At 39.3% G+C, this 23765-nt stretch overlaps 3 protein-coding genes across 3 annotated transcripts; all 3 read right to left on the bottom strand.

Annotated features, from left to right (window-relative positions):
- Positions 1–896: 896 nt before the first annotated feature.
- Positions 897–1553, bottom strand: LOC145469248 (UDP-glucuronosyltransferase 1A6-like). The gene has a single exon (XM_081452935.1). It carries the CDS (start codon positions 1533–1535, stop codon positions 897–899), a length of 639 nt encoding a protein of 212 aa, XP_081309061.1. The 5' UTR covers positions 1536–1553.
- Positions 1554–3804: 2251 nt separating this feature from the next.
- LOC145469335 (UDP-glucuronosyltransferase 1A1-like) lies at positions 3805–11785 on the bottom strand. The gene is given in 6 exon segments (XM_081453016.1): positions 3805–6700; positions 6891–7179; positions 7892–8101; positions 9165–9774; positions 11380–11417; positions 11420–11785. Coding segments are annotated over 6 exon segments (1539 nt in total). The 5' UTR covers positions 11529–11785; the 3' UTR covers positions 3805–6417.
- Positions 11786–11931: 146 nt separating this feature from the next.
- On the bottom strand, positions 11932–22888 carry LOC145469334 (alpha-(1,6)-fucosyltransferase-like). The gene is made up of 4 exons (XM_081453015.1): positions 21483–22888; positions 18443–18619; positions 14801–14951; positions 11932–14019 (listed from the first exon to the last, which is right to left on the bottom strand). Exons 1-4 carry the CDS (start codon positions 22604–22606, stop codon positions 13708–13710), a joined length of 1764 nt encoding a protein of 587 aa, XP_081309141.1. The 5' UTR covers positions 22607–22888; the 3' UTR covers positions 11932–13707.
- Between the last annotated feature and the right edge of the window lie 877 nt (positions 22889–23765).

Here is a 23765-nt window from a genome sequence, read left to right as displayed (position 1 = left end):
ACAATTATTGGATGAGATTTTTGTGATATCCAGAATAATCAAGGTCGAGGTAGGAGTTGGCTGAGGCTGATAACACTTACCGAGACCGTGATTATTCTGGATATCACAAAAACCGAATCTAGTAATTGTTTTATTATACATTGAACGAAAAAATAAATGGAAACCATGTGTTTGCTTTTTCACTGACCGCAACCAACACAAAGCGCTCGAGCTTGACATGATTACCCTTAGAAATCAGGCACCCCGGTCATACATGACATGATTACTTGTGACCTTGAGTGTCCTTGACATGATTATTGTATAATCTGCAGCTAGATGACGTCACAGACGCTGATTTCGAAAATTCACTGTACGCTTTCGGTCAATCAGAAAAGAGATAGTGAGTTCAATGTATAATAGTGTACATAAACAATAGTTAGAGATCTTAAAACGAATTCCCTGCACACTGATTCTGATCGGTAGGAGCGACGCATAATGGTGAGACAGCACACCATGATACGCCTTCCACGAGATAACACCAATTATCAAAAACTAGATCATTGGGTAACGTAATTCAAACGTTTTCATTGGCTTAGCCACCATGGTATATGAACCATTATACCATGCTCTACAAATATGGTGAGCATACATGTAATTTTCGAGGCCTTATTTTGATTTTTTGTTAGTTCTCTATATTGTGGGAGCGTTTTTTAGTACTACAATTATTCCATTCACCCTTGTTGGATATGAGACGATTATAGCATCTCCAAAGCGTGCTCGTGGAATAATTAAGTACGCAACATCGGTTTGCTTGAAAATTCCGATTGGTTGTCATTATATTTCATAACGTAAGTAACTTAAGACCAGTTGTTATAAGTAAAACCAGTTGGTTGAGGAGACCCAGTCCCCTCTACCAACTATGGTAAAACGTATCTATTTAATTTGTTCAACCAGCCTGGTAGAAGAGGCTGTGGAAATTCAAGAGCAAAATCGGCTACGAAAATCACCAGCTCTGTATCACCAAGACCTTCCGCGAAACTTCTTTCAGGCTTGATATTGAACTTAGCTTTAAGTGCGTCAAATGAACGAGCAACAAAAAGATCGAGTAGAAATCTGGTAACAATGAACATTCCAAAGTTGACAACACGCTGAACGAATGTCATTTTACTTGGCAACCCTGTCTCACGCAACGGTACGTATGACACTGGCAAGGGTACCATATGATATGTTGAAATAGCTTGGTTTGGAGGTCCAATAACAACTGTTACACTTGGAATATCAAGGAACTGACTGACTAAGATACCACACGGCCCAGAGGAATCAAACACGATCAAATCAAAGCTCTTGAACTCCCACAAGATATCACTGCTGTTCAAAAGGCTTTCACACATGACAAGTTGAACTTGAAGCAGGTTCCATCCAATTTTGTACTTGTTCTCTTCAAGTGCAGGTCTTATCATTAGATCTTCAATGAAGCCAGGTTTGTAGGGAATTTCAAACGTCTTGTGTGGGATTCTCTCGTTGGGTGTTGGTGGCCTATCAGAGGAAACCACCATCACAACCTGTGAAAAACAAAAACGAATAGTCGAAAATTGAGTTTCGTCGTTAGAATTGAATGCACATGGAATGCATGTTTGTCCAACACTTGAAAACTTCCAGTAATAATATTCTTTTGTCACATCGTGATGGGCTCCTGGTTATATATATGTTATGAGCTAGCGCGAGGTCCGTATTGGAGAAATACTGGTCAATTTCTCCAAACATGAGGGGAAAAAAAAAATCCAGTTTACAAGAAACTGTTCATTCGCCTAAATTAATTCATGAGCGGTCCACCATGGCGGTCCGTATAGTAAAATTCGGACCTCTAAGGGACCCAATCAGAATTCTTCTTTCATCGCGGACCATGTCAACCGTATAATAAAAGGCCATACGAACAAGGGAAAAGGGTCAACGCAATACAGAATGACCCAGTCACCTCGTTTGCATGTCAAACCTTGCTGTTGATTGCCGTTGACTGCAGATTGGAATGGAGGCCGCGCTTGACTGAGAGCAACTTACATATTTACTGTGTATTTGACATCTGCTAAAGGAGCTCGAACAGTTTGCACATCTTAAAAAGTTTAGCTTAAACATTTCAAGTTTGTCGTTGGTAATCCGTGTTAATCTCCTCCATCCTTAACCATCCTCATTCCGTTATGGTTAACTATTATCTCTTTGGTGTTTTCGCGCTCAGTAAATTACCATTTTCAGGTTTCCTTCAGTTTAAAGGTAATTTTGTACGTGGAAAAAATAACTCAAAATACCGTGACTGAACGGTGTTCTCTACATTCTCGTCCCCATAGCCCTTTTCGCTCCTCTTAGCCGGCGGGGCCTTGGCACGAGAATCGAAAGGCCCTTCGATGTGCTAAGGCCCCGCCGGCTCAGAGGAGCGAAAAGGGCTATGGGGACGAGAACGTCTTTTCTATTACATGTAAAGATGGTTTCTAATGAAATCATTCAAGCTGTTAAAGTGAAGGCGTCGAACGCACTCACGTCGAACGCACGGAATATAGGTAGCTTGCGTTTACCTGATGGCCTCGTGATGCCAACTCCTGCAAGGTGTTCCGGACGACGAAGTAATGAGATCCCGATGAAAAAGCACTGATGCCCACGATTCTAGCAGACAAAGCAGACTTAACAGTGAAGAGCAAGACAAGGCAACTTAACGACGCCATTTTGTGACGACAATACAGCAGATATGGCGGACCACTCGGTCGGCGCCCGGGACAAGTTGCATGAAAGCGAGGCTAGTCAGGCTTTGATGTTTTGCTTTGACAATGCTTCACCAAAATAGTCTTGCTTCGTCGTCGATCTGGTCTGTTTTATTTAGCTGTGGCTACGAGCTGCTGTGTTTCTGAACGCCACGAGAAGAGATATAATTTTTTCCACCGTTCGCCTCTTAAGCTTAGGGAAAATAGTGGATCAATCCAATTCGTTGAGACGAAGGAAAGGAGTTCACGATCGCCGCAGGAACTAAAGTTTGTTCGCTACATTTCACATCAGAAGATCTTAGAAAAATCGTATAAATGACGAGCTTATGTGGTGTCTGGTGGTGTTCCAGCACGATTTACATGGCCAGTACCCTCCCCAAAGTAAAGAAAAGCTCCTCTTGAAAAACATCCTCTGTCTCAAAGGAAGAAGTTGACTTCGCGTCCACTCGCACGGAATCGGACGAAACAAATACTACGGTGTAATAACCAAGCGAATGAACTTCAACTGCCCCCATCGTTGTATCCAGTGAATGGTTTGAGCCAAATGAGAACGAATTGGAGCTAAATGCGGTCGCTTACAGATTTTCTGAGATCCTCCAGCCTGAACAAACAAATTTTAACAGTTCCCTCGGCGATCGTGAACTACTTTCCTTCGTCTGTTTTCCCCGAGAGGCGACCGCGGAAACGAAAAAAAAAAAAAACACTTTCTCTGCTGTGAAAGATTTCAATGCCTTCTGGTGGCATTCAGGAACACAACAATTTATAGGGAGGGCGAAACAAGAACAGACCAGATCGACGGCAAAGCAAGACTTTTCTGTCAAAACGAAACATCAAAGCCTGACTAGCCTCGCTTGCATGCGACTCGTCCCGGGCGACAACCGAGCGGTCCGCCATACTTGCATTCGGTGTATAATTATTCAAATATGACAAACTCTTGAACTTTGCTTAATTATGTACGTCTTATAGTCAGGGGTTCGTAACGCAACCGTGACTGAGGAATAAACCATCATTGTTTTGAGGTGGAGCGAGGAGGGTGGAGGCGGTGGGGGCGGGGGGGGGGGGGGAATGTGGTGTGCGCATTTTTCTGGGGCATCATTTTTTCCCCTCACCTTTGGACTGTACATGATTGTTTTTTTGCTGGGCAATAGCTTGGGCAAGCATTTTTTTTTTTTGACATCAAAAATATGACCTGGATAGTAGAAAGTACGTGCTCGATTTTTTGTCCCCATGGCTCCCCTTGCACAATTTTTTTTAGCAGTTTTTGCTTTGCAGGAAAGTAGCTGCACAAAATTTATACAAACTACGCATAACGACAAATATAGAGAAAACAAATTATACGTTTCAGGCAGTAGATCTTTGGAAAGAGCTTCCAACCCATTTCTAAGAACTTAGCCTATTTGCTTTTTCAAAACCAGAAAAACATTATTTACTCTCAGACCAAAACCCGAATTACCGTGGTGCACTAAATTTTTGCGGGAGTTTATTTTTGCGAATCGGCGGATTTTTGTATTTTGCGGGAAATACTTTTTGTGATTGTAAAAAGGTTGTTTTTTCTTGCTGTGTACTAATTTTTGCAATTTTAGGAAAGTCGCGTTTTTCGCATTTTTCATTAAACTACGTGCAATTGGCTAATGAAACAACATGTAGAGATGCAAAACACAGAAATATCCAGTAATCCGTTTCACTCTATCACATTTACACCCTGCTCTTGAGTGGAATTATAGATGCTCTTGTCATTGGAGCACCTTCAGACGATCCTTTCCTGTAAACGTTTCTATTTCTGAAAGTTTTGTTTCTCATTTCATCGTTTTGTCTCTGAACGAAAGAGACGTTTTAAATAAATAGCAGCAACAAGATTCTACTTGTGATATTTGTATGTAGAATTTCACCAGTGTAGTAAATTATTGCGGAGAAAAGTTTTGCAGGAATTTTTCTGGCGGATCGTGGAAAAAAACCGCAAAATCGCAAAAATTAGACCCCGCAAAAATTTAGTACCACAAGTTAAGTAATTTTTTTTTTTGTTCTCCCTCATTAAAACCGAACTGTAAACTGTAAACTTCCTTTATCTCTCCTGTCCTACAATTAGACATAATTAGGCTGGAGACTAACTCAAAAACCTAACGGTTTATTTAGCCTCCAGTCTAATTCAAACAAGATTGTAACAGTTACCTCGTCGAAAACATACTGAATGAATTGAATAAACTAAAAATGTTATAATATAAAGATGTTGTTGTTGTTAAGGAAGTCCGGTGGCTTAATGAGTGTTTCAGTCCATTACCAGCTGCTGTTCGAGGAAGAAGTCCAGGACCGCAGACCAGACTCGAGTGAGCCGCGGAAATCGAACCAGCCCCAGCCATTGTGCTGTGTTCTTGGGCAAAACACTCATTCTCGCTGGAGGTTCTCAATATGGGGTTAACAATCAACCGTCAAATGGCCAAAAAAGACCAAATGAAATAATAACCGTCAACGGTTAGAAACGCAATATTTTTACCGTCAATTCAACCGTCAAATGAGCAAGCCAATTCTAGATTGATTCTTTGATTGACTGGACAGTACAACAGTGTAACACACCGTGTTACACTGGGTTACAAAAGAGTTAATAATTAAATTTTATTGCACAACATATTAGAACCTGTTTTGAGCGGACACACTGTATTAAGCGGACACTAGTGAGGGTCCCAAAGGTGTCCGCTTAATACAGGTCTCACTAGGTGCAAAAAATTGGTCTGGCAGGAGTGAGTTCATTTCAAGTTTGACGAATTTGGCGTCATGACGGCATTTTCGTGAAAAGAAAAATGGCAGAGTATTTTTGCAGCTGATAACTGTTCTCTATTGATTTGAATCAAGCAAGTGACATCCTCGCTGTCTGTCGCAATTTTCTCGAAAAGTACCCCTCTACAGCTTTCGTGAGGGAAACTTACTTTCGCTGCCGCGAATATGGGGCGGTTTCTCCATCTTCATATTCATTCTGCACATAAAAGCCACCACTTTACTCCTGTAAAGCTATCTACAAGTTGTTACACATTTCTCAAAACATTGCTCGAAATTAGACAAAAAGTTGCACACATCTTGTAAAAAAAACAAAGAGGAAGTTGTTCTTTTTCGCGAAAGTTGCTCTTTTCTGTCATAGTAATTGGTCTAAATTAAAATTACCCGGACTAATACCCTTGAAAGTAAGATTTCTAAGCATTTTCTGTTGCCACTGCAGTAGTTAATAAAATAATTAATGATGGCATCAAGTTTACTGACGAGTTTGTAATACTTAAATGTTTTAAATATGTGGTTAGAAGTCGAAAGATCTCTGAATCTTCCTCGAAAATCTTCATTAAGCTTCAAAAACTTCCAAAAATCTTCAGAAAATGGTAGCACCAATAAAAGCTGCTTTGTTAAATTAAAAAAAAATAATAAAAGCTGCTTTGATTCTTCAGAGTAGCGATGCTCGTCGGAAAAGTTGAATTAAATCTCTAAAAAGAGACCAATCTAAGACTGATTCGAGGTATAGCTATATTGACCCCCCAAAAATAGTTGATAACATTTTAAAACGGACACGACGACGACGTACATTTTCTACTAAAGTAGCGTTTCGTCCTGAACACACTAAGTGAGACCAGAATCGAGATGAAACGGTATGACATACAAACGAATGACTTCTACATTTTCTAAAAAAATATAATGAACTAAGAACAGTTCACTCCTTCTTAGGTTTGTTGTCACTCCGTCGACAGCACACTCGACACATGCATCTGCATGTCAATCTTATCACCATGACAACCAATGTCACCACAGCAACAAGAAAAGCTATGACGTCAAGTAGGTAGTACTGATACCAAGGAATGTTAAACACTTGAGCTCTGAGGTGCCGGGCTCCACCATGTCTGAGTACATACTCTATCCAGTCACCAGTTTTCTCCAGCGGGGTCCGTGGACTGTCTTTCATCAGCTGAGAAATGCGCATGGCCTCGGTTTTGAATCTAGAAATGAGGTTTAAATTGTTATAGCTGGAAAACTAACATTTTTGAAAATGATTTCACTGAGAGGTTTGAGGACACTCAAATGTTTTAAGAGCATCCTCGTGAGTTGCAGCTGTTAGCGGCGAAATCTCCGAAAGCTGAGATAATCGCTACGCTAGCTAACTAACAAATGACACAAAGCTATCAATACCTTGGTTCATTGACAACACTCTCTATTGCCTCTAAAAGTTGCTGGGCATTCACAGTTTGGTGATCCACAGCTATTCCAAGTCCAAAATGCTCTACTTTCTTAGCGTTAGAAGGCTGATCTCCAAATAAGGGATAAGCCACCACAGGGACACCATGGTACGCTGACTCATAGAGACTGTGGTGTCCCACATGGGAGACAAAAGCTTTGATGTCCTTGTGAGCCAATAGATCATTCTGAGGTAACCATGACACTGCTTTGACATTAGCATTGAGAAACGAAGGGATGTACCCTTTAAACATAAAAAGAGAACGAGATTTTCACAAGCATAGCAAACAACGTGGAAGTCACATCAGCTCCAACCATGGCCAGAAAGGCTGCCAAATGGAGCAATCATACTCATAGGAACCCATGAATTGCTTTTCTCATGGTCATCATATATAGCTAGCGCCGGGTAATGCTTCAGTGGGCGCATATACGCACAATGACGAGACGAAGTCGCACAACACGGCGGCTTTAAATGAAGCCTTAGTTTACAGCGTAAATGTTCGATACTGGGCATCCATGTTCTGGTCATTAGCAGATTTGCACGTTGTAATGTCATTTGACTACAACTACCAGAATTCCTTTCGTTAATCTTTATTATTTAAATTTTAAATTTCCAGCGGGGTTCAATAGCAATTGCCTTAATTAGCATAAGAAACAAAAAAGTGAAGGATTCTCTTAGTTGCAATTAAATCACGCCATCATCGCATACAAATCACCTATTGACACCTATCAAAACAAGGCATCCGCTGACTAGTATCACGTGACCATATGGTGGGCTCAAGGTTAGAGCTTATCGAGGTCATGTTTTTTTTGAAGTTGACCGCTGCCCAGGTACTGGCTTTTGATTGGATTGCAGGCTCAGGCCAGGTTACCTTATTATAATTCGGTGCTCTGCTTTTAGGCTTGGCTAAATCTATATATTATGCAAATGTATGGTACAAACAAATCACTGTTACCTTTGAGCTTCCATAAAACGTTCTGCCTCAACTTTCCAAAAGCTGAGGCCATGATGTCAATCTTTTCCTTAGGAACAACTGTTTGTACATAAGACCCAAAAGAAACAATAATGAATCCATTCCCTCCTGCACTGTTGATAAAATCAACTAAATCAGGGGGGAGTGGGTTGACTTTAGGTTGTACGGTAATGGGACCAACCATGATGTGACCTGCAAATCAAATACACTCATGTTAACATGACTATGGAGAGGTTTTGTGAAATTTCCTCTTAGAAAAAAGGTAGAGAAATGCATTTTGATTGTTTTTTGGTTTGTGGATCATGATTTCTACATTGGATCTTTGTTATTGGTCTCTAAAACTAATGTGATTCAAACTTTTAGGGCCTCAGTTTACATGGAGAGTGCCCCGGCTATCCCAGACATGGTAATCTGCCTTTCTGGGGCACCCTACTGTCTAGTTTCAAACATGAAATGGCAGTTAATAATCTGGGATACAGTTATTACCCATACAATTCTTGAGCCAACCCCCCTCAATTCCAATCAGTGATATTTGTGCTAACCTGAGCAATATTTACCGGTAGGCAAACTGCAGTTATATTTTATTGTTTTGCCATTTTGTGTTTTAAACATGCCTATCTTTTTGCCATGTAACTGCCGTAAAGACATTGAAAAGTTGCCACTAGTGGAACAAGTGATAAAAAATAAAACTTTGTGTGTGCCAAAAGGTTTCTACCGTACACCATCGTCTTTGAAATTTGCTTAGCAGCCAGACAGAAGATGGCCCAGTGACTGACATATTTAGGTGAGTTGCATGTATGAAAGGCAGGCTATGTGTTAACCCTCCTAGCCAGGTAGCCCGGCCAGTTACACAGGGCAGTTGACTGTCCCTGCCTCCATGTAAACAGGGTCTTTGAAGGGGCTTTTGATAATAATTAATATACAAAATAAAAATTTGGGGACAGTAATTGGTGCCCAATTCTCAGTCACTGTACTGTTTTAAATTCAAGCCCTCATGGCTTGACCGTCTTCAAAAATTAATATTTTATATTGAAAAGAAATACATTATGTGGTTCCAGAAAATATCCAACACCTCCACCAAAGGTGGTTATTTGGTTTGTATGCTCCCCCTGTGCCCCACGGAATTTCCAGTTTAACTTCATGCTTTCCCTTTAAAAATTCGGCTTTTGAGACCCCACACCCCATTGGAATTTCCAATGACCATCCTTGATGTGGGCTGGTATGGATATTTTCTAGACCTGCACATTATGCAAACCTGGCAGAAGTGGCTGTGGATATTCCAGAGCAAAATCTGCTTCAATAATCAACAGTTCATAATTTGCAAGAGCCTCATGGTAGCTTATCTCAGGCGTGATGTTGTACTTCTCCTTGAGGTGGCCCATGGAAGTGGCAAACATAAAATGTGCCGCAAATTGAGAAAAAATGTACATTCCAAAGTTCATAAAACGCTGTATGAAGGACATTTTACTGGTAAAGCTAGTCATGTGTACAGGAACATATGACACAGGAAGGGGTATCTGGTAATATGAAGATGTTGCAACATTTGGTGAAATTGGAAATATTACAACATGAGGAATACCAAGAAGATCAGCGACTAACACGCTACATATGGCAGCTGCTTCATATACCACCAAGTCAAAATTCTGCAGAGATTGAAGTAGTTCTGTGTCATTTAACAAGTGTTCACAATCAACTCTTCGCAGTTCATTCAATTTGAGAATTGCCTTCAACATCCCCTCTTCAATTGCCATTCTTATTACAATTTTTTCAAGAAAAGCAGAATCAAATGGGACTTGGTACGTCTTATGAGGAATCTCTTCATCTGATCTTGATTCTTTCTCCATGGAGGGCTTTACAAGAACTACCTACACAATTTAAAACAAGAATTTGATCACAGAGGATTAAGTCATTATTTCCTATATAATGATATAAAGTATGTGACTTAACGGTTCAGTACAACCTGACTTCTGTTCCTAGGGGTGGGAATGGGGGGGGGGGGGGGACACTCTACAAGTTCTACACGGGGGGGCTCTGCCCAAAACTGGTCCAAATCCTTATCCTTTTGTATACCACTTTGACAGAAAAGGTACCCCCTTCACATACTTGCTAACCTGGTCCATACTATGAATAAAACACCAAAAACGTAGGTCCTCTTGTCATTTTCATGTACCTAGTGCCTAATGAATGAAATAATACAGCCATATTGGTGCATCTGTTCGAGTTATTTTAATTTAAGGCTTTTTGAAATAACTAAATGACAGATATCCATTAGCTACCTTTTCATATACCTCAGCTTGTGAATTCCCTACCCTTTTATATACCTGAAGCCTGAAAAAGGTGCCCCTCTTGGGCAGAGCCTCCCTATATAGGCCATTATGGGGATCACCTTCCCCCCTCCACCCCCCCCCCCCCACCCGCACCTGGAAATTAATTAACTGCTGTACTGTGAGTTACAATAGTAAAGCTGACATTTTTAATATGTGCCCTGTCCCAGAGCAAAGCCACTTTCATGAAAGGTTAAGTTGGTTAACTTATTCACCATAGTGAATAATAGACAAGTGAAACTCACATTTTAAGCATCAGCCATTCATCAGAGCAAAATCTTGAAACAACATCTTCATTATAGCAGTAAATTTACCTTTATCAATTTCAAATTGATAAAAATCTAAGTGCTCCAGTTGTCCACAATATTGTAGTACAACATTTCCTATAGTGACTGATACCTCAGACTGCTCATTCATTGGTCGCAAGAGGTCATGCCAAAGGGACTACTTATACTTACTGTAAGAGAGTTGGGGATGTCTCATTCAGGGGTGAAAATTACAGATCATGATGTCACTTAGGTCTAACTTAAGGTGTTCAGAAAAAAATGCCCAGCGGGGACTCCCCCAGGAGGGCTACTCCCTATGGATGCTCCACCCCACCCCTGAGGGGTACCTTTGTCATCATAAAGTCATTGCAGTAATTCAAACTATTTGACAAGCATTCCGACCCTTTCAGACGGAAGTTCCACCCCCCCCCCCCCCGCCCGCCCGGCCCATGTAAGAGGTTCACCATTCGAATCAACCCTCAAAGACAGATAAAATGAGAACTGTGAGCCCCCAACTCTGCTTAATAAACTTCACAAAACACACAGCCTCACAACCCTGACAACTTTTGCAACAAACGTATCCTGATTGGTTCATGATCAAGGTCAAGTATCTGTCGAACGTGTGTCAGTCAAGCTAAGGTTCAAATGTTTCAGCTACGTGCGAAAAATTGTGTCCGATTGCAGACCCGAGAGTAAGTGAGGCCGAAGTTTCCACCCGCGGGCTTCAGACTCGCGCGCGTACTGTTATAGCGAACCAAAGTGAAACGTCAAAAAGCTTCGTAATGGAAAGCGCTGCTTGCGTGATCGTAACTTCCTAAAGTGAAATGAAAGCCAGGAAGCTATATCGATCTGATGTGTTTAACAATGCTTTGATACAAACCTCATGTCCCCGTGACGATAATTCTTCCATTGCTTTCTCACCACGAAATAGTGAGATCCCGAAGACTCTCCAGTAATACCTATAATTCTGGCCGCCAAAGCAGAGTTCACCGTCAAAAGTGAAACAACAACAAGTAGTATCGTCGCCATTTCTTTCTTTCTTCATGTAACTCCCTAGCGTGCGACAAACTAAAATATTTCGCGGTCATCGTCAGAGCGCACTCCTCCCCACCACCCCCTAGTGGGTACGGTGCCCGTATGGCCGTATCTTGGTCCGGGAAAATGGGCCAGAATTCCTCGAGACTGCATCTGATGTAAAATAATTATTCAAGGTCTTTAAACTATTAGCCTCCTGCGAAGACGTTCTTACTAGTATGAGTCGTCATAGACCGCGAGCAGTCTCTCTTTTGCTCAAACATCCGTGGGGAAGAACGCAAAACAAGTTGAACCTGCGAGCGCGGTATACAAGCGGCGCGCGCTTCGCATGTCACGCTCGCACGCTCTCGACTGCTCAATTGTGTTGAGTTCTTCTTTGCGTTCTTCCCCACGGATGTTCGAGCAAAGGTGAGACTGCTCGCAGTCTAGGATCGTCACGCACCCTTCCCTAACGAGGGTTGCGTGAGGAAAGATTGCGTGACAAATTGTAGATGTCGACCGAGTTCGCTCTATACTTAATAGGGACGGACCATTATTTTTTAGGTTGGGCAATTACCAAAAAAAATCCCTGTACAGCAAAACTGCTGGAAAAAATAATCATGCAGGGGCCTTCTATCCATGTCCAGTTTTCTGATGCTCAGCAAATTCTCGTGCAGGCTATTGCCCACCAAAGAAGATCATGCACAGCCTATGGGAGTGAAAAACATTTCATGCCTCAGAAAAATACCCAACCCCCCTCTAAAAAAATAAAGTTCGTCCCTTAGTGTATTTTCATTCCCGCCTCCAGAGCCGAGAATGAGTATGTCTTGTTGTGCTCATCACATCTGAGCGAGGTTAATATGCTAGATTACCATGCAGGCGATTTTTCTTCCCTTTACTTCCTGTACAGTTCATTAGCTTACGACTTTTTCTGATGAAGAATATATTAATATTTCATTTAATTTTAATCAAATGTCTTTCATTGTCACCCAGTACATTTTGTTAAGATGGCAGAAGACCCTGACCATCAAAAAAGCATAAAAATAAATTAAATCATGTGATATGGAAAAAAGAAACAATCCCAATCGAATACACAAGGATTTATGTCACTGTACTCCTTTAAAATGAGTTAAAACAAGAAAAAAAGTGTTACAAAACGAAAATGTCATGAAGGCTAAAAGTAGTTACTTGACATTTCAACTTTAACTAGAACTCCTGAAATGGATGAAATTGACAATCCTGATATTTATCACTAATCTGGGATTTAAATTTGACAAAGGCTTTGTTAGCTGAAGCAAAGGAATGCCTTGATAACCTTTCCTGTAGTTACAATAGATATAGGCTCGATTTCCAGCCACTGTTTGGGAAATGAGCTCTTACTCCTTCCCCAAACTGAGGAACAAACACTGGACGCGAAAGAGCAGTGGAAATTAAGCCTACAATAGATAATCAGCGGGAGCATCATGCACAAAGCACAATAAAGACTTTGACAAAGCTTCAGTACAGTGAGCTTTTGTCCTTTAAAGAGGTATGGGTTGCATTGTTGTAATGAACACGAACAATGCTAAATAACAATTATGCATTGAATTCCATGCAAATAATTCTGCTAAGTAAATATTTGCAACCAATGTCATTTCCTCAGCTAGAATTCTTAATTCTAGCTTGGCAAGGATATAAGAATCCTTGCCAAGTTGTCAAAGCGGGCAGCCGTACCAGTGTTGTAAGCAGTGTGAACCACAATTAAGATGTTTAAAAAAAAACTTCAATAAGTATTGTTGAGCGTCTCGCTCAGTGTGGACACTCAATGCGTGATATAGCAATATATGTTGTGTATGCAGTAAGGAGGGGCAAACAAAAATACCTAGCATGGCTATCCCTTAGGAGAAAAAAACTGAATGTACAAAGAGATATATCTGTTAAATCAAGATTTATATACCACTTCATTTTATAATAAACTGCTAAGTATTGAAAGTGAAGAAATGGAGAACCGCAGAATTACCTTTAACAACATTGTATGAAATTATTTGAAGTTGAGGGTTCTAACTAAATACATTTTTCAAACAAGGAGGCTTTAAGAATTGCTTTTTGCTTTGGGAAACATTATGCCATTATATAAAATTATGTTATTCACTAACATCATCTGAATTATTAAAATATTTTCATTTAAAAGAGTCGTCAAATTTTGAAAGGACAACTACACTCCATCATATGTTGGGAAATCATAGACTTCCATGATATCTTCCACTTTGTACGATGGGAAGAGTCCGTCTTGACCTGTCTTGTGGTTAAGACCCTTGGAGTGCCCATCCCAGTGGTTGCCGGCAATTCCTATGCGATCTCCCACAGAGAGATCTATTTGTGAACCATCTTTGGCCTTATGTGGATAAATTGCTCGAACATCATGGCCTGATTGCCCGCCGTAGTAATAAATATCATCTAGGGACTGGAATTTTTTGGCTGCGTCAGGTTGTGATGATTGCATAAGTTCATAGGCCACACGGCATACCTGGTCATCAAGAACAGAAAGAAATGATGTTTCGCTAATTTGCCAGCAAATATTTGGAATTATACATTATTCTAAAACAAGTAACTAACTAACCACAATGCCCCTAGACTAAGAGTAGTCCTTCTTTTGCTTAGTCCATTGACCAAGACTGTAAATAAACCGTGAGGAAAATATGGCCGCGTGAAATCCTCCAGGAGTTTGCGTGGCCATTTTTCTTGCACGGTTTTCTTTCACTTTCGCTTTCGCTGTACAGATCCATGGAAAACATGGAATCCATTTTTTTTTGTCCTAAAATTGATCCTAAGTAAGAACCCATCAGAATGTGAGTATAGTTTGACTTATTAAATAAAGGAGTAGTGACCATGGAAAATGTGGCTGATTTGCTAAATTCATTATTCATCACACAATGAGGGGTCAGTGGGTGTAGAGTGCCCTCTCCTTGCCATTCTTTGTATGCAACACAGACCTACCATAGCGTAAATTTGCAATCTTTGATGCTTTTCTTACTTGTTAAACAATGGAATGCATGAAAAGCCAAACAAGTGAGGTGTTACAAAACAACAAGGTTGCTAGGGAACAAGTGAAACGTCTTGAGTTGAGAACCTTGAAAAATTTCACATTCTAAAGGAATTTTCAGATTGGACAAAATATAAAGCTGACAGAGACAAAGTGGATAAGGAACCACTAGTAACGTTTCTTTGGTAAAGGAGGGCTCCCCTCTAGGCGTGTGTCCCATTCAAGAAGTGCTGTTACCATGACAACAACAACAACAACGCTTTACCTGTGACGAAAAGGTGCAAACCAAGTAATCACATTCAGACAACATCTGAATATCAAACAAAACTCCATGAAGTGATGAGTCTGAGTAACGAGAACCTAGCCCTGCTGATTTGGAAATTTCTTGATCACTAACAAATTCATAGTGTTTGTACCTGGAAAGGAATCAAAACAGCAAGTCCCTTAGAAAATTGTTCATATAAAAAAGTAAACTAGAAAGGTATACATAGTTCTTGCATAACATGATTTTTGTTAAAAAATAATACAGATAATTTCCAATAAAAGTAGAGTTCAATGGAATCTTTTGTCAACAACTACCTGATTGAACCCTGTTAACACAGTCACCAGAGGGTCATGAAAATTTGGCCTATTTAATGGGGTGACCATATTAACAGATACAGGGCTGTCATTGCGTTTCAAGTTGCCTGTACCCTTGCTCTCCACACTGAGGGGTTTCACTAAGTTGATGTTTTCAGCAAAAGGGTATCTGGTTTTTGCAGGCAGGCACAACTATTTGATCTGAACTTTTTCATAAAACTTTCCACTAGATGGTCAAAACAGCTGGACAAACTTGTCCTCACAAATGTTCAATTTGCCTGGCGCCAGGCCCCGAATGAAACCCCTGCACACCCATAGAAAACTTGCTACTTTGTGGGTGAATTCTTTCAACAACAGGCAATTTCACCTGTAGTAGATCAGGGAAAATCAAGCATGCTCACCCATAACAGGTGTTATGGGTTATGTACAGCCCTTAATGACAGCCCTGATATATATCACAACTGCATGTCACTGATCTGATAAAAGCATCCAGAATGCAGATATAACTTTGAAAAAATCAAAATTCAGTCAGTACATACAATATTAACAATGGAAATATGAACATAACTGTTTTGAGTGATGGGGTTAAATTATAAAGGATTATCCAGGTGGGAATTTCAGAATGTGGCCATTGACCGTATCAACAGGGTGGCCGCATTGTATGGGCATTTCGCAAGGACAAAAAACTAGCCGTAATAATGATGTGACTGTATTAACCAGTTAAAAAGAAGTTGACTACTCTTAGCTTGGGAATTTATTATGCATTGCTGTGAAACTACTGCATGGTAAAAGGTACTTAAAAAATAAATGTAAATAATGAAAATCAATGGCATTGCAGAATGGACACAAACAACCTAAGTTGAAGTGTTGAGTTGAATACTTTGTTAGTTGTACAATGCCTGATTGTCTAACAAGACTGAAGAAGAACAAAAAATCATGTCTTAATACACACGTGATGCATTTAAAAGATCTTAGAAACATAATATTATTAAAACTGGCAAATCATGGTAGTTTGATGTATATGATGTTAAATTTGATTTATATTTTGCTCTTTGAGCCTCTTCAGTTGTCTGCCATATTAAAATAATTACTGTCTAAGCACTAAAATTGGAATGGTTTGTTTCCATCTGCACAGTGAATAGTTTCCATTGTCTGTTGCCCTGGTTACTGTAGTTGTACTGTTAAGAATTTCTTGACAACTATTATACAATGACAAGTGTAAGTTTACACACAATCAATAAGTACAAGGTTCATTTTCAAATGTATCAAGCCTTTAGTTTTCTTTTTTTTTTTAAAAAAGCAGTCCTCAATGGAAACTACAACTTTGTCATCCTTGCATGGCTGTTCTTCTCTTTTAGAAATGTTTTCTTGGAATGCCTTGTTACCATTTGTATTGTGAATGGTTTCCACTGTATAAACGTTTGAAGTTGTCCTTCTCTAGCATTTCGGAATAGATGAATGTATTGAATCAATTGACGCCTTGAGCTACTGTACTGTATTTTAATTCCAAGCTATTGCTGTTCTACGGCATCATTCGCGTCACCTACACCACTTTTATATCATGCGTTATGGAATATTTTCTAACATTCCATGATGCTGCTGTAGAACGACAAAAGCTTGGAATTAAAATACAGTACAGTAGCTCAAGGCCTCAACTGAAGCAATATATTTATCTTTCCACTGTACGTTGCCCTGTTCACTGTAGTTGTGCTGTAAGAATTTCTGAGTCGACATCTACTATTATTCAAGCACACGCATAAACAATCATCAACTACAGTAGAATCTTGATTCCTTGATCCCGCGATTCTCCTAACCTCCCAGTAACTCAAACCATAACTCAAGATCTCATGTAAATTCCGTCAAGCAAATAAAAAATAACTGTCATATACTTAAGAAAGTTAAAACTTAACGCTTTTTTACCCATTCTTTTTGCAGTTAATATTTAGAAATATCAATCTTCTAAACTTGAAAAGCAAACAAACAGTTATATATTTTTCACTGACAGTTTTCAGCAAAATTCACTTACCATATCTTAAGATTTTAAATACGAGAATAAAGTTCTGAATTTAATAGCTGATTATGGAGATCCTGGATTTTCATCGATTAGGAGGGCTTCAGGGTTGGGTTTCATATAGGTTCTTAACTTCTTCTCCTTTCTTTCTTCTGATTTTGTTAATTGATGGTGAAAAATAAATAACATCTTATCAAAAGACCAGCTTGACTGATGATAAATATTACAGGGCTCAAAAAAGTGCCGTCTGGTCATCCGGGACAAGTAGATTTTCCTTCTGGGCAAGTAACTTTTCCCTCTCACTTGCCCAATGGGCAAGGGATCAGGCAAGTTGTCTGCCAGATATATCATTAAAAGAGCAAGCTAAGACTTGCCCAAGGCAAGCAAAATTCTAGAGCTACTTGTTCCAAGGTCAAGCCGGAATTCAAGTGTTATTTGAGTCCCGCAATAAAATACATGTGAGAATTAATGACAAAAGCGTACAAATGTAACTACACTGCAGGGGTTTCAATAATGTTTGACACAGGAGGGTAGTTTAGAAAAACAGGCGGGTAGTTTCTTGAAAGGCCCGGAAGGCCTTCCCAACTAGGGGGTCTGGGGACATGCTCCCCCGGGAGATTTTGAAATTCAAGACTCTCCCAGATGCATTTTCCCGTGTTTGGAGGCATATTTTTACGTTGCTTTGTTGTTCCTAGAAGTCAATCAAATTAGAAAGACAAGGTTGATAACAAGTGGTATTTTAATTCTTTGTATTCAAATCGATTCAGGAACCATACATCATATTTCACCCCAAAAAGAAGCATAATATTAAAGTTTAAACACCGAATCGAAATGTGTCCCTTTCAATACACTCAACTAACCTTGCGAAGAATCATTCTTCAACCTCTTTTGTTTTGAGGCTGGAGCGAAATATGCTAATAACGATTGCCTTTTGGCAGCCATTATTATTCATGCTTACTCCCAGTTTCCTCTTGATTTCAGCTGAAGTGCCTGGCACATTTTTTTCACTTTGTATTGATGCGATTGTTCTCGCATGTTAGGTCACACTTTCCTTCATTGTTCGTGGTCCAAAAGGCTGGGTTAACACTAGAAAGTACCTTTCTGTTTCTTTACCTATAACATAAGACTTATTTTGCCAAATTTCTTGAAGAGAATCCTTAGCTGCGAGGAAATTATCTGGTCTTAGTTATTTGTGTACAGCTACCTGGGACAGCTACAAGCAGGTAGTCCGCTCATTACAAGCGTGTAGATCTACCCGCTACCCAGCTATTATTGAAACCCCTGACTACAGTATGAGAGAGTATAGACTGAACTTACTTTTCCTTTGCCTCAGGTAATAAATTTGGATCATCTGTTGCAAGGTAAACCCTCCTCTGTTCCACTGCTTGCACTCTCTCTAACTTATTGTAATACAAGTCCACCCAATACATGTATTCCTCAATGGAGTGGAAGGCAGCCTCTGTGTTTATTTTATCTGTTCTTCTCACTTGAACCCTATGATTGTGACAGAAAATGAATCAAATGAGAACCCTTACTTTCTAAATTAGATCCAGAGATGCCAACAGTGCACTATGAAACAACTTAGAATATTTAATTCAAATGTGGCTTACTCTCTTAATACTTTTTATCATTATTTTAAATTAGAAAATAGCTCCTGAAAGTATGTGTGCTGATTGGTCTAAAATCGTGTTTCTATTAAACAATTACATTATGAGTTTGAGGCTTTTATCGCGTGATAGAAATAGAGAGAGCGAATAATCTAGTAATTAGATATAAATCTACTAGGCGTTCAAAAGTTTACCTAAATCCTCTTCACAGACACTTTGAAAATGCCAAGAAATGGGCGTCATTTTGTTAACAAGGGCACACTGCTATGCTACTCACTATCTATCACAGAATAGACAGTGAGTAGCGTAGCCAATCAGAGAACAGCATGCATGATAGAACGCTGGTAGATTCATACAAAAACTTGATAGAAACACAGAACTAGCATGAGCTGTTGACATAACGATGGCATGAGCACAACGAAACATTAGTGGAAGCTTGGGAGAACTCGAAAAAGCGACTGAAACATTTGCCTGTTGTCTCATGTTCCAACAGCATTTCTTGTTCTCCCGAACTTCCACTTGTGCTTCTATAACTCACTTGAAACACGGAACATGTTTTCTATTTCTTAAACGTTCAATCTGTTTTGTTGCATGGCCAAATAAATGCCATCTGTGGCCTTGTGCTTCGACATGGACTGAATAGGATTGGTAATAGGTGTGACAGCGTAAAGATTACTCAGTGTTTGAGTCCAGATTCAGAGAATTGTCCACCATCAAGCCTGACGTGGGCACTTCATTGTAACACTACTGCTAACATCTCTCCACCTAGAGATATATATCCAAGATATTGCACAGTGGGGCTTAGATATAAATTTTATTTGAGAGTGGTACAACAATATTTTTCAAATGAGCACAGCGAGTAAAATAATGTTTTTTAACACAATCTTGAAAATAAAATTTGTATTTTCAAGCCTGCCACCACGGGGAGTATTAAACCTGAAGGGAGCACTATCTCATTCAAGGGGTCAAGCAATATTACTGGTCACTAGCACTATTGATCTGCCTAGGAACACTTGCAAATTGATACTTAGCACTATCAATCAGAACCTACATGTAACAATGGCACTTGGTGCAACAACACTAGTGACTGGTGTTTAGTTTTAATGATTGACCATTTCAGGATGACAATTGAAGCAAGTTTTTCACTCACAATTTGTTGCTAGCACTAAGAACTGAGGCTGAACTCTAGTGATTTGTATTTTTTTTTTACAAAAATGGCTCTCCATACTATCAATCAGTGTGTTATAGCAGCGTCTGGTGCAACAACACAAGTGATCAGTGTTTTAAAAACACTTTACAATTATTAACTCTAACCATGTCAGGAGGGCAACTAAAGAATGGTCTCCTCTTATCAATGATTTCTTGCTAATATTAATGACTGGATTGAACTCCAGCTATTATATTTTTGGTAAAAATGGTTCTCTATAGACAAAAGTCCTGAGAGCTTTCAGCCCTGAAGTCACTTCAGCATAGTGATGTGATCAGCCTGTTACATCGCAGTTTTCATAAATATTGAATTTATGGCCACCTAAGTTACAAGATGTTTAAGGTTGCTTCATCTTTTGTGTATGACTAACTACATGCTTTCAATAACACATTTAGTTCCTAACAAAACCTTTTTTTCCAAAGAGTTGTATCCACCATTCTTGAGTTACTGTGGCAACACTATTCACCCAGTCTCACTCAATGTAGCCATAATGTAAATGGCATCCTTTGAGTTTCAAGATTTGCATATTGACTGTGGTTAGCTTTTTTGTCAAGAATATCAATTATTCATACACGTGTCTAAATCAAAACAGAAATAATCTTCACTCGACATAAATATAATTTGTATGTTTGAGAGTGAATCGACATAGCAATATTTAATATATTTACTAAATTGAAATTTTCAAGTACAAAGATGGAAACATCATGGCATAAAAATGAATACTGAAATAATTTTGATAAAGTTTGAAACTGATACCCTCATTAATATTAATATTTGAACAAAAGTGAGAAACCCAAGGGATGCAATCAACACTTAATTCAAAGAATTGCTGCTTTTCGTGCTGGAGGTGGATTTATCTCATCTAAGTACAAAACATAAAGCTTTGAAAAATGAAACACTATAAGTTGAAACAAAACTTATCACCTAATATTAACTCTCTTAAAAGGGGCAAATATTAAATCTTGATAACTTACATGTCTTGTGTGAAAAAGGCTCTTAATTATCTCAGTTACCGGGCAGTTAAGAACCATTTTTGCACAAGACTTTTAAGTTATCAAAATTTTATAAACAATATTTTGTTCATCTCAGATGAATTAAGCTTCGGTGATTTAATCTCTTGGGTGAAAAAGTCCATGGATTTTGAATGAGTGATATATATATATATATATATATATATATATATATATATATATATATATATATATATATATATATACTGAAAATAAATTAGATGTAAAGGTCCATTAATATATTCAACTAAAATATAATACTCTACTTTAAATTTCATGTATTATGTTTGATGCTTTGCAACCCTGGAGACACTATTATCAAAATACCAAAGGGGAAAAAATATAAGGATACCTTTTTAAAGCTTTTAAATGAAAATAAAATAACATAAAAAAGATTATTTTTAGCTCATAATTTATTAATGTTTAGCTAACAGCTGACCTAACAACATGTGTTTATTTCTAGCCGCTAAAAAACACAGACGTGAGGAAATACATATTAATATTCGAAATCAAAACTAAAATGATTTTCTTACCCAACAATGGGCTTCTTGAAACCAAGAAGGGTTCTTTTCTTGTCGATCTCCTCTTGTACCGGCGGTGCGTAACGAAATAAATACTTCGCAAACTGACCAATCCACCAGACAAATGGATGGCTATGAATTCGTTGAATTCTACCAGCTAAATCTTTTGGTACCGCTAAAGGCATGTAAGGCGGTCGTGGGTACAGGCTATCGACAATGGGCATAAGAATATTATTTTCTCTCGTCGAAGCGGCTCCACTCCAGCTCGCTAGATGGCCTTGATATGTTGTACAGGTTTCACTGACCGGTTTAAAAATCCCGTTCCATCCTTTAGCTGAATATCGCCATCCGACAGAGTCGATTATAAGCGTTCTTTCAAGGCCATAAGCGACTATAAAACAATACATTAAATGGTGTACTTGGCATCCGTACCCACAACCTTTGTTGATCTGGCACATAAGTTTCTTTGCCGAATTACAATCTTTAGGATGTTGCAAGTAATGCAGCCGTCTTTGAACAAGATCGGTTAGTTCTTTATGCTCTTTTTCGACCCATTCTTTCTGACCATCCATCGTCTTCAACTTTTCGAAGTTCAGTGATAAAGCATGGTGCATATCTGCAACAGTTTGCACCATTTCACGAAGCTTTCTATTTACATTTTCGGAAGCAATTTTGTTCACTTTGCTGACTTCCGCACTTACAAAATACCATATTTCTTTCAATTCTTTCTCTGCTCTGCGTCTCGTAGTTAAGAATTCCTCGCTTGGCGGGGTGAAACCATGAGAGTTGGTCACAGAATTGATCGCCACTTCGGAGTCGCGTTTTTCCTTTATCACCGGTTGCTGATTTTCAGAAGCTTCCGCGGCGAGTTTTCGCTCAAGATCTAAATTCTTCTTTCTAAGCTGTCCCACTTCAATTTCTAACTTGTTCTTTTCAGCTTGAAGCTCCGCTAACTTCTTTTTGAGCCCCTCATTTTGATTCTGTAGTAGTTCCACATGTCTTTCTTTCTGCATAACCGCAGCTACATTTCGATTCGAATCCTCGGCCACTGACAGAAGCTGCCAGCCCATATAGCCCAGAATTAGCAGCCATATTGATACTAGAGCGAAGATATACTTCCAAGTTGTTCTTGTCATTTATAAAAGCCGAGGATAAGCCCTGAATCCTAACAAACTCTGGTTGTATTAAACAGACATTACCACAGCCAAGAGTTAATTCACGAAGTAAATTATTTAACTATTAGGAGCCAACTCAAGCTTAGAATAACCATAATATTTTGTAAAGAGCCCGAAAATACCCAGAAGCGTCTTCGTCACTTATCAGCGTATTTTAAGGGAGCAAAATGAATCTTCTTTCATGAAGAATCAGTTCTCCTTGGTCGCGACCAGACACCGGACGAAATCTTGAATTTCTTTCCCAGGCGTTACGTACAGGAAAGTGATCGCAAAGAAGTCTGGGTTTCTTTGCAGATCCTACCGAAATCTTCATTCGGAAGAAAACGATTGGTCCCGACTATTTCCGACTGATGCCGAATGCATGGTACCGTATCGCTTGCTACTAGTGAGGAAGATTTGATTTTCAAACTATTTTCGATTGAAAATTGATAAAGGGGCCTCTCATGCAGGTTACTGTTTCTAAATATTTTCGTCCAAGGCGCTGCTCGGCTACAGCAGCACGGCAGGATTTCAAATTTCCAATAAATCAAATTTCAAATTTTCCATCAGTAAACCACTCTTCGTCAGAACCAAACAAAACCAGATTGAACCCAGGTTTATAAAAGTATAGTATTGTTAAAAAATTTGAATTTTACTTCCCCCTTGGAGACAATAAGCTTGACCCGAGCTTTGTATCTTATTGACCCTTATCATTAGTATTCTAAAACGGACAGACATTGATAAGAGTGCAACCTAAAAGATGTCTTGATAAGTAAAAACAGAAAAAAGTTGGAGTTTACCTCTGAACACAGCAACTTGATATCAGATTCCGCGCCTCATATACACCCCTTCCCGGGCCCCATTTCTCATGGGAGGCTCCACCTCAGTCTGTCTAGTGACCCGTCGCGTCCAGCCCGCTTGCCTCTGATCATGACCCCAGATGCTGCTGAAAAGCTTTTTTTTCAGCCCTTTTGACGCACTGTTAGTCTTGGATCACCTAGTATCAAGAAATCGTTGGGTTGACCTTTCTCGTTTTTGCATATTAATAGATCAGTGCAAAAACAAGAATGAAGCGTATCATGAAACAGGGGATAGAGTGCAAAAGTACACTTTTCCACCAAGGTGGTAAAGGCGGGGGGAG

Source organism: Orbicella franksi, chromosome 15 (assembly GCF_964199315.1).
Source record: "Orbicella franksi chromosome 15, jaOrbFran1.1, whole genome shotgun sequence".
Taxonomy (NCBI): Eukaryota; Metazoa; Cnidaria; class Anthozoa; order Scleractinia; family Merulinidae; genus Orbicella; species Orbicella franksi.
Note: the sequence above shows the minus strand (reverse complement) of the source record. Positions and strands in the feature narration are given on the sequence as shown.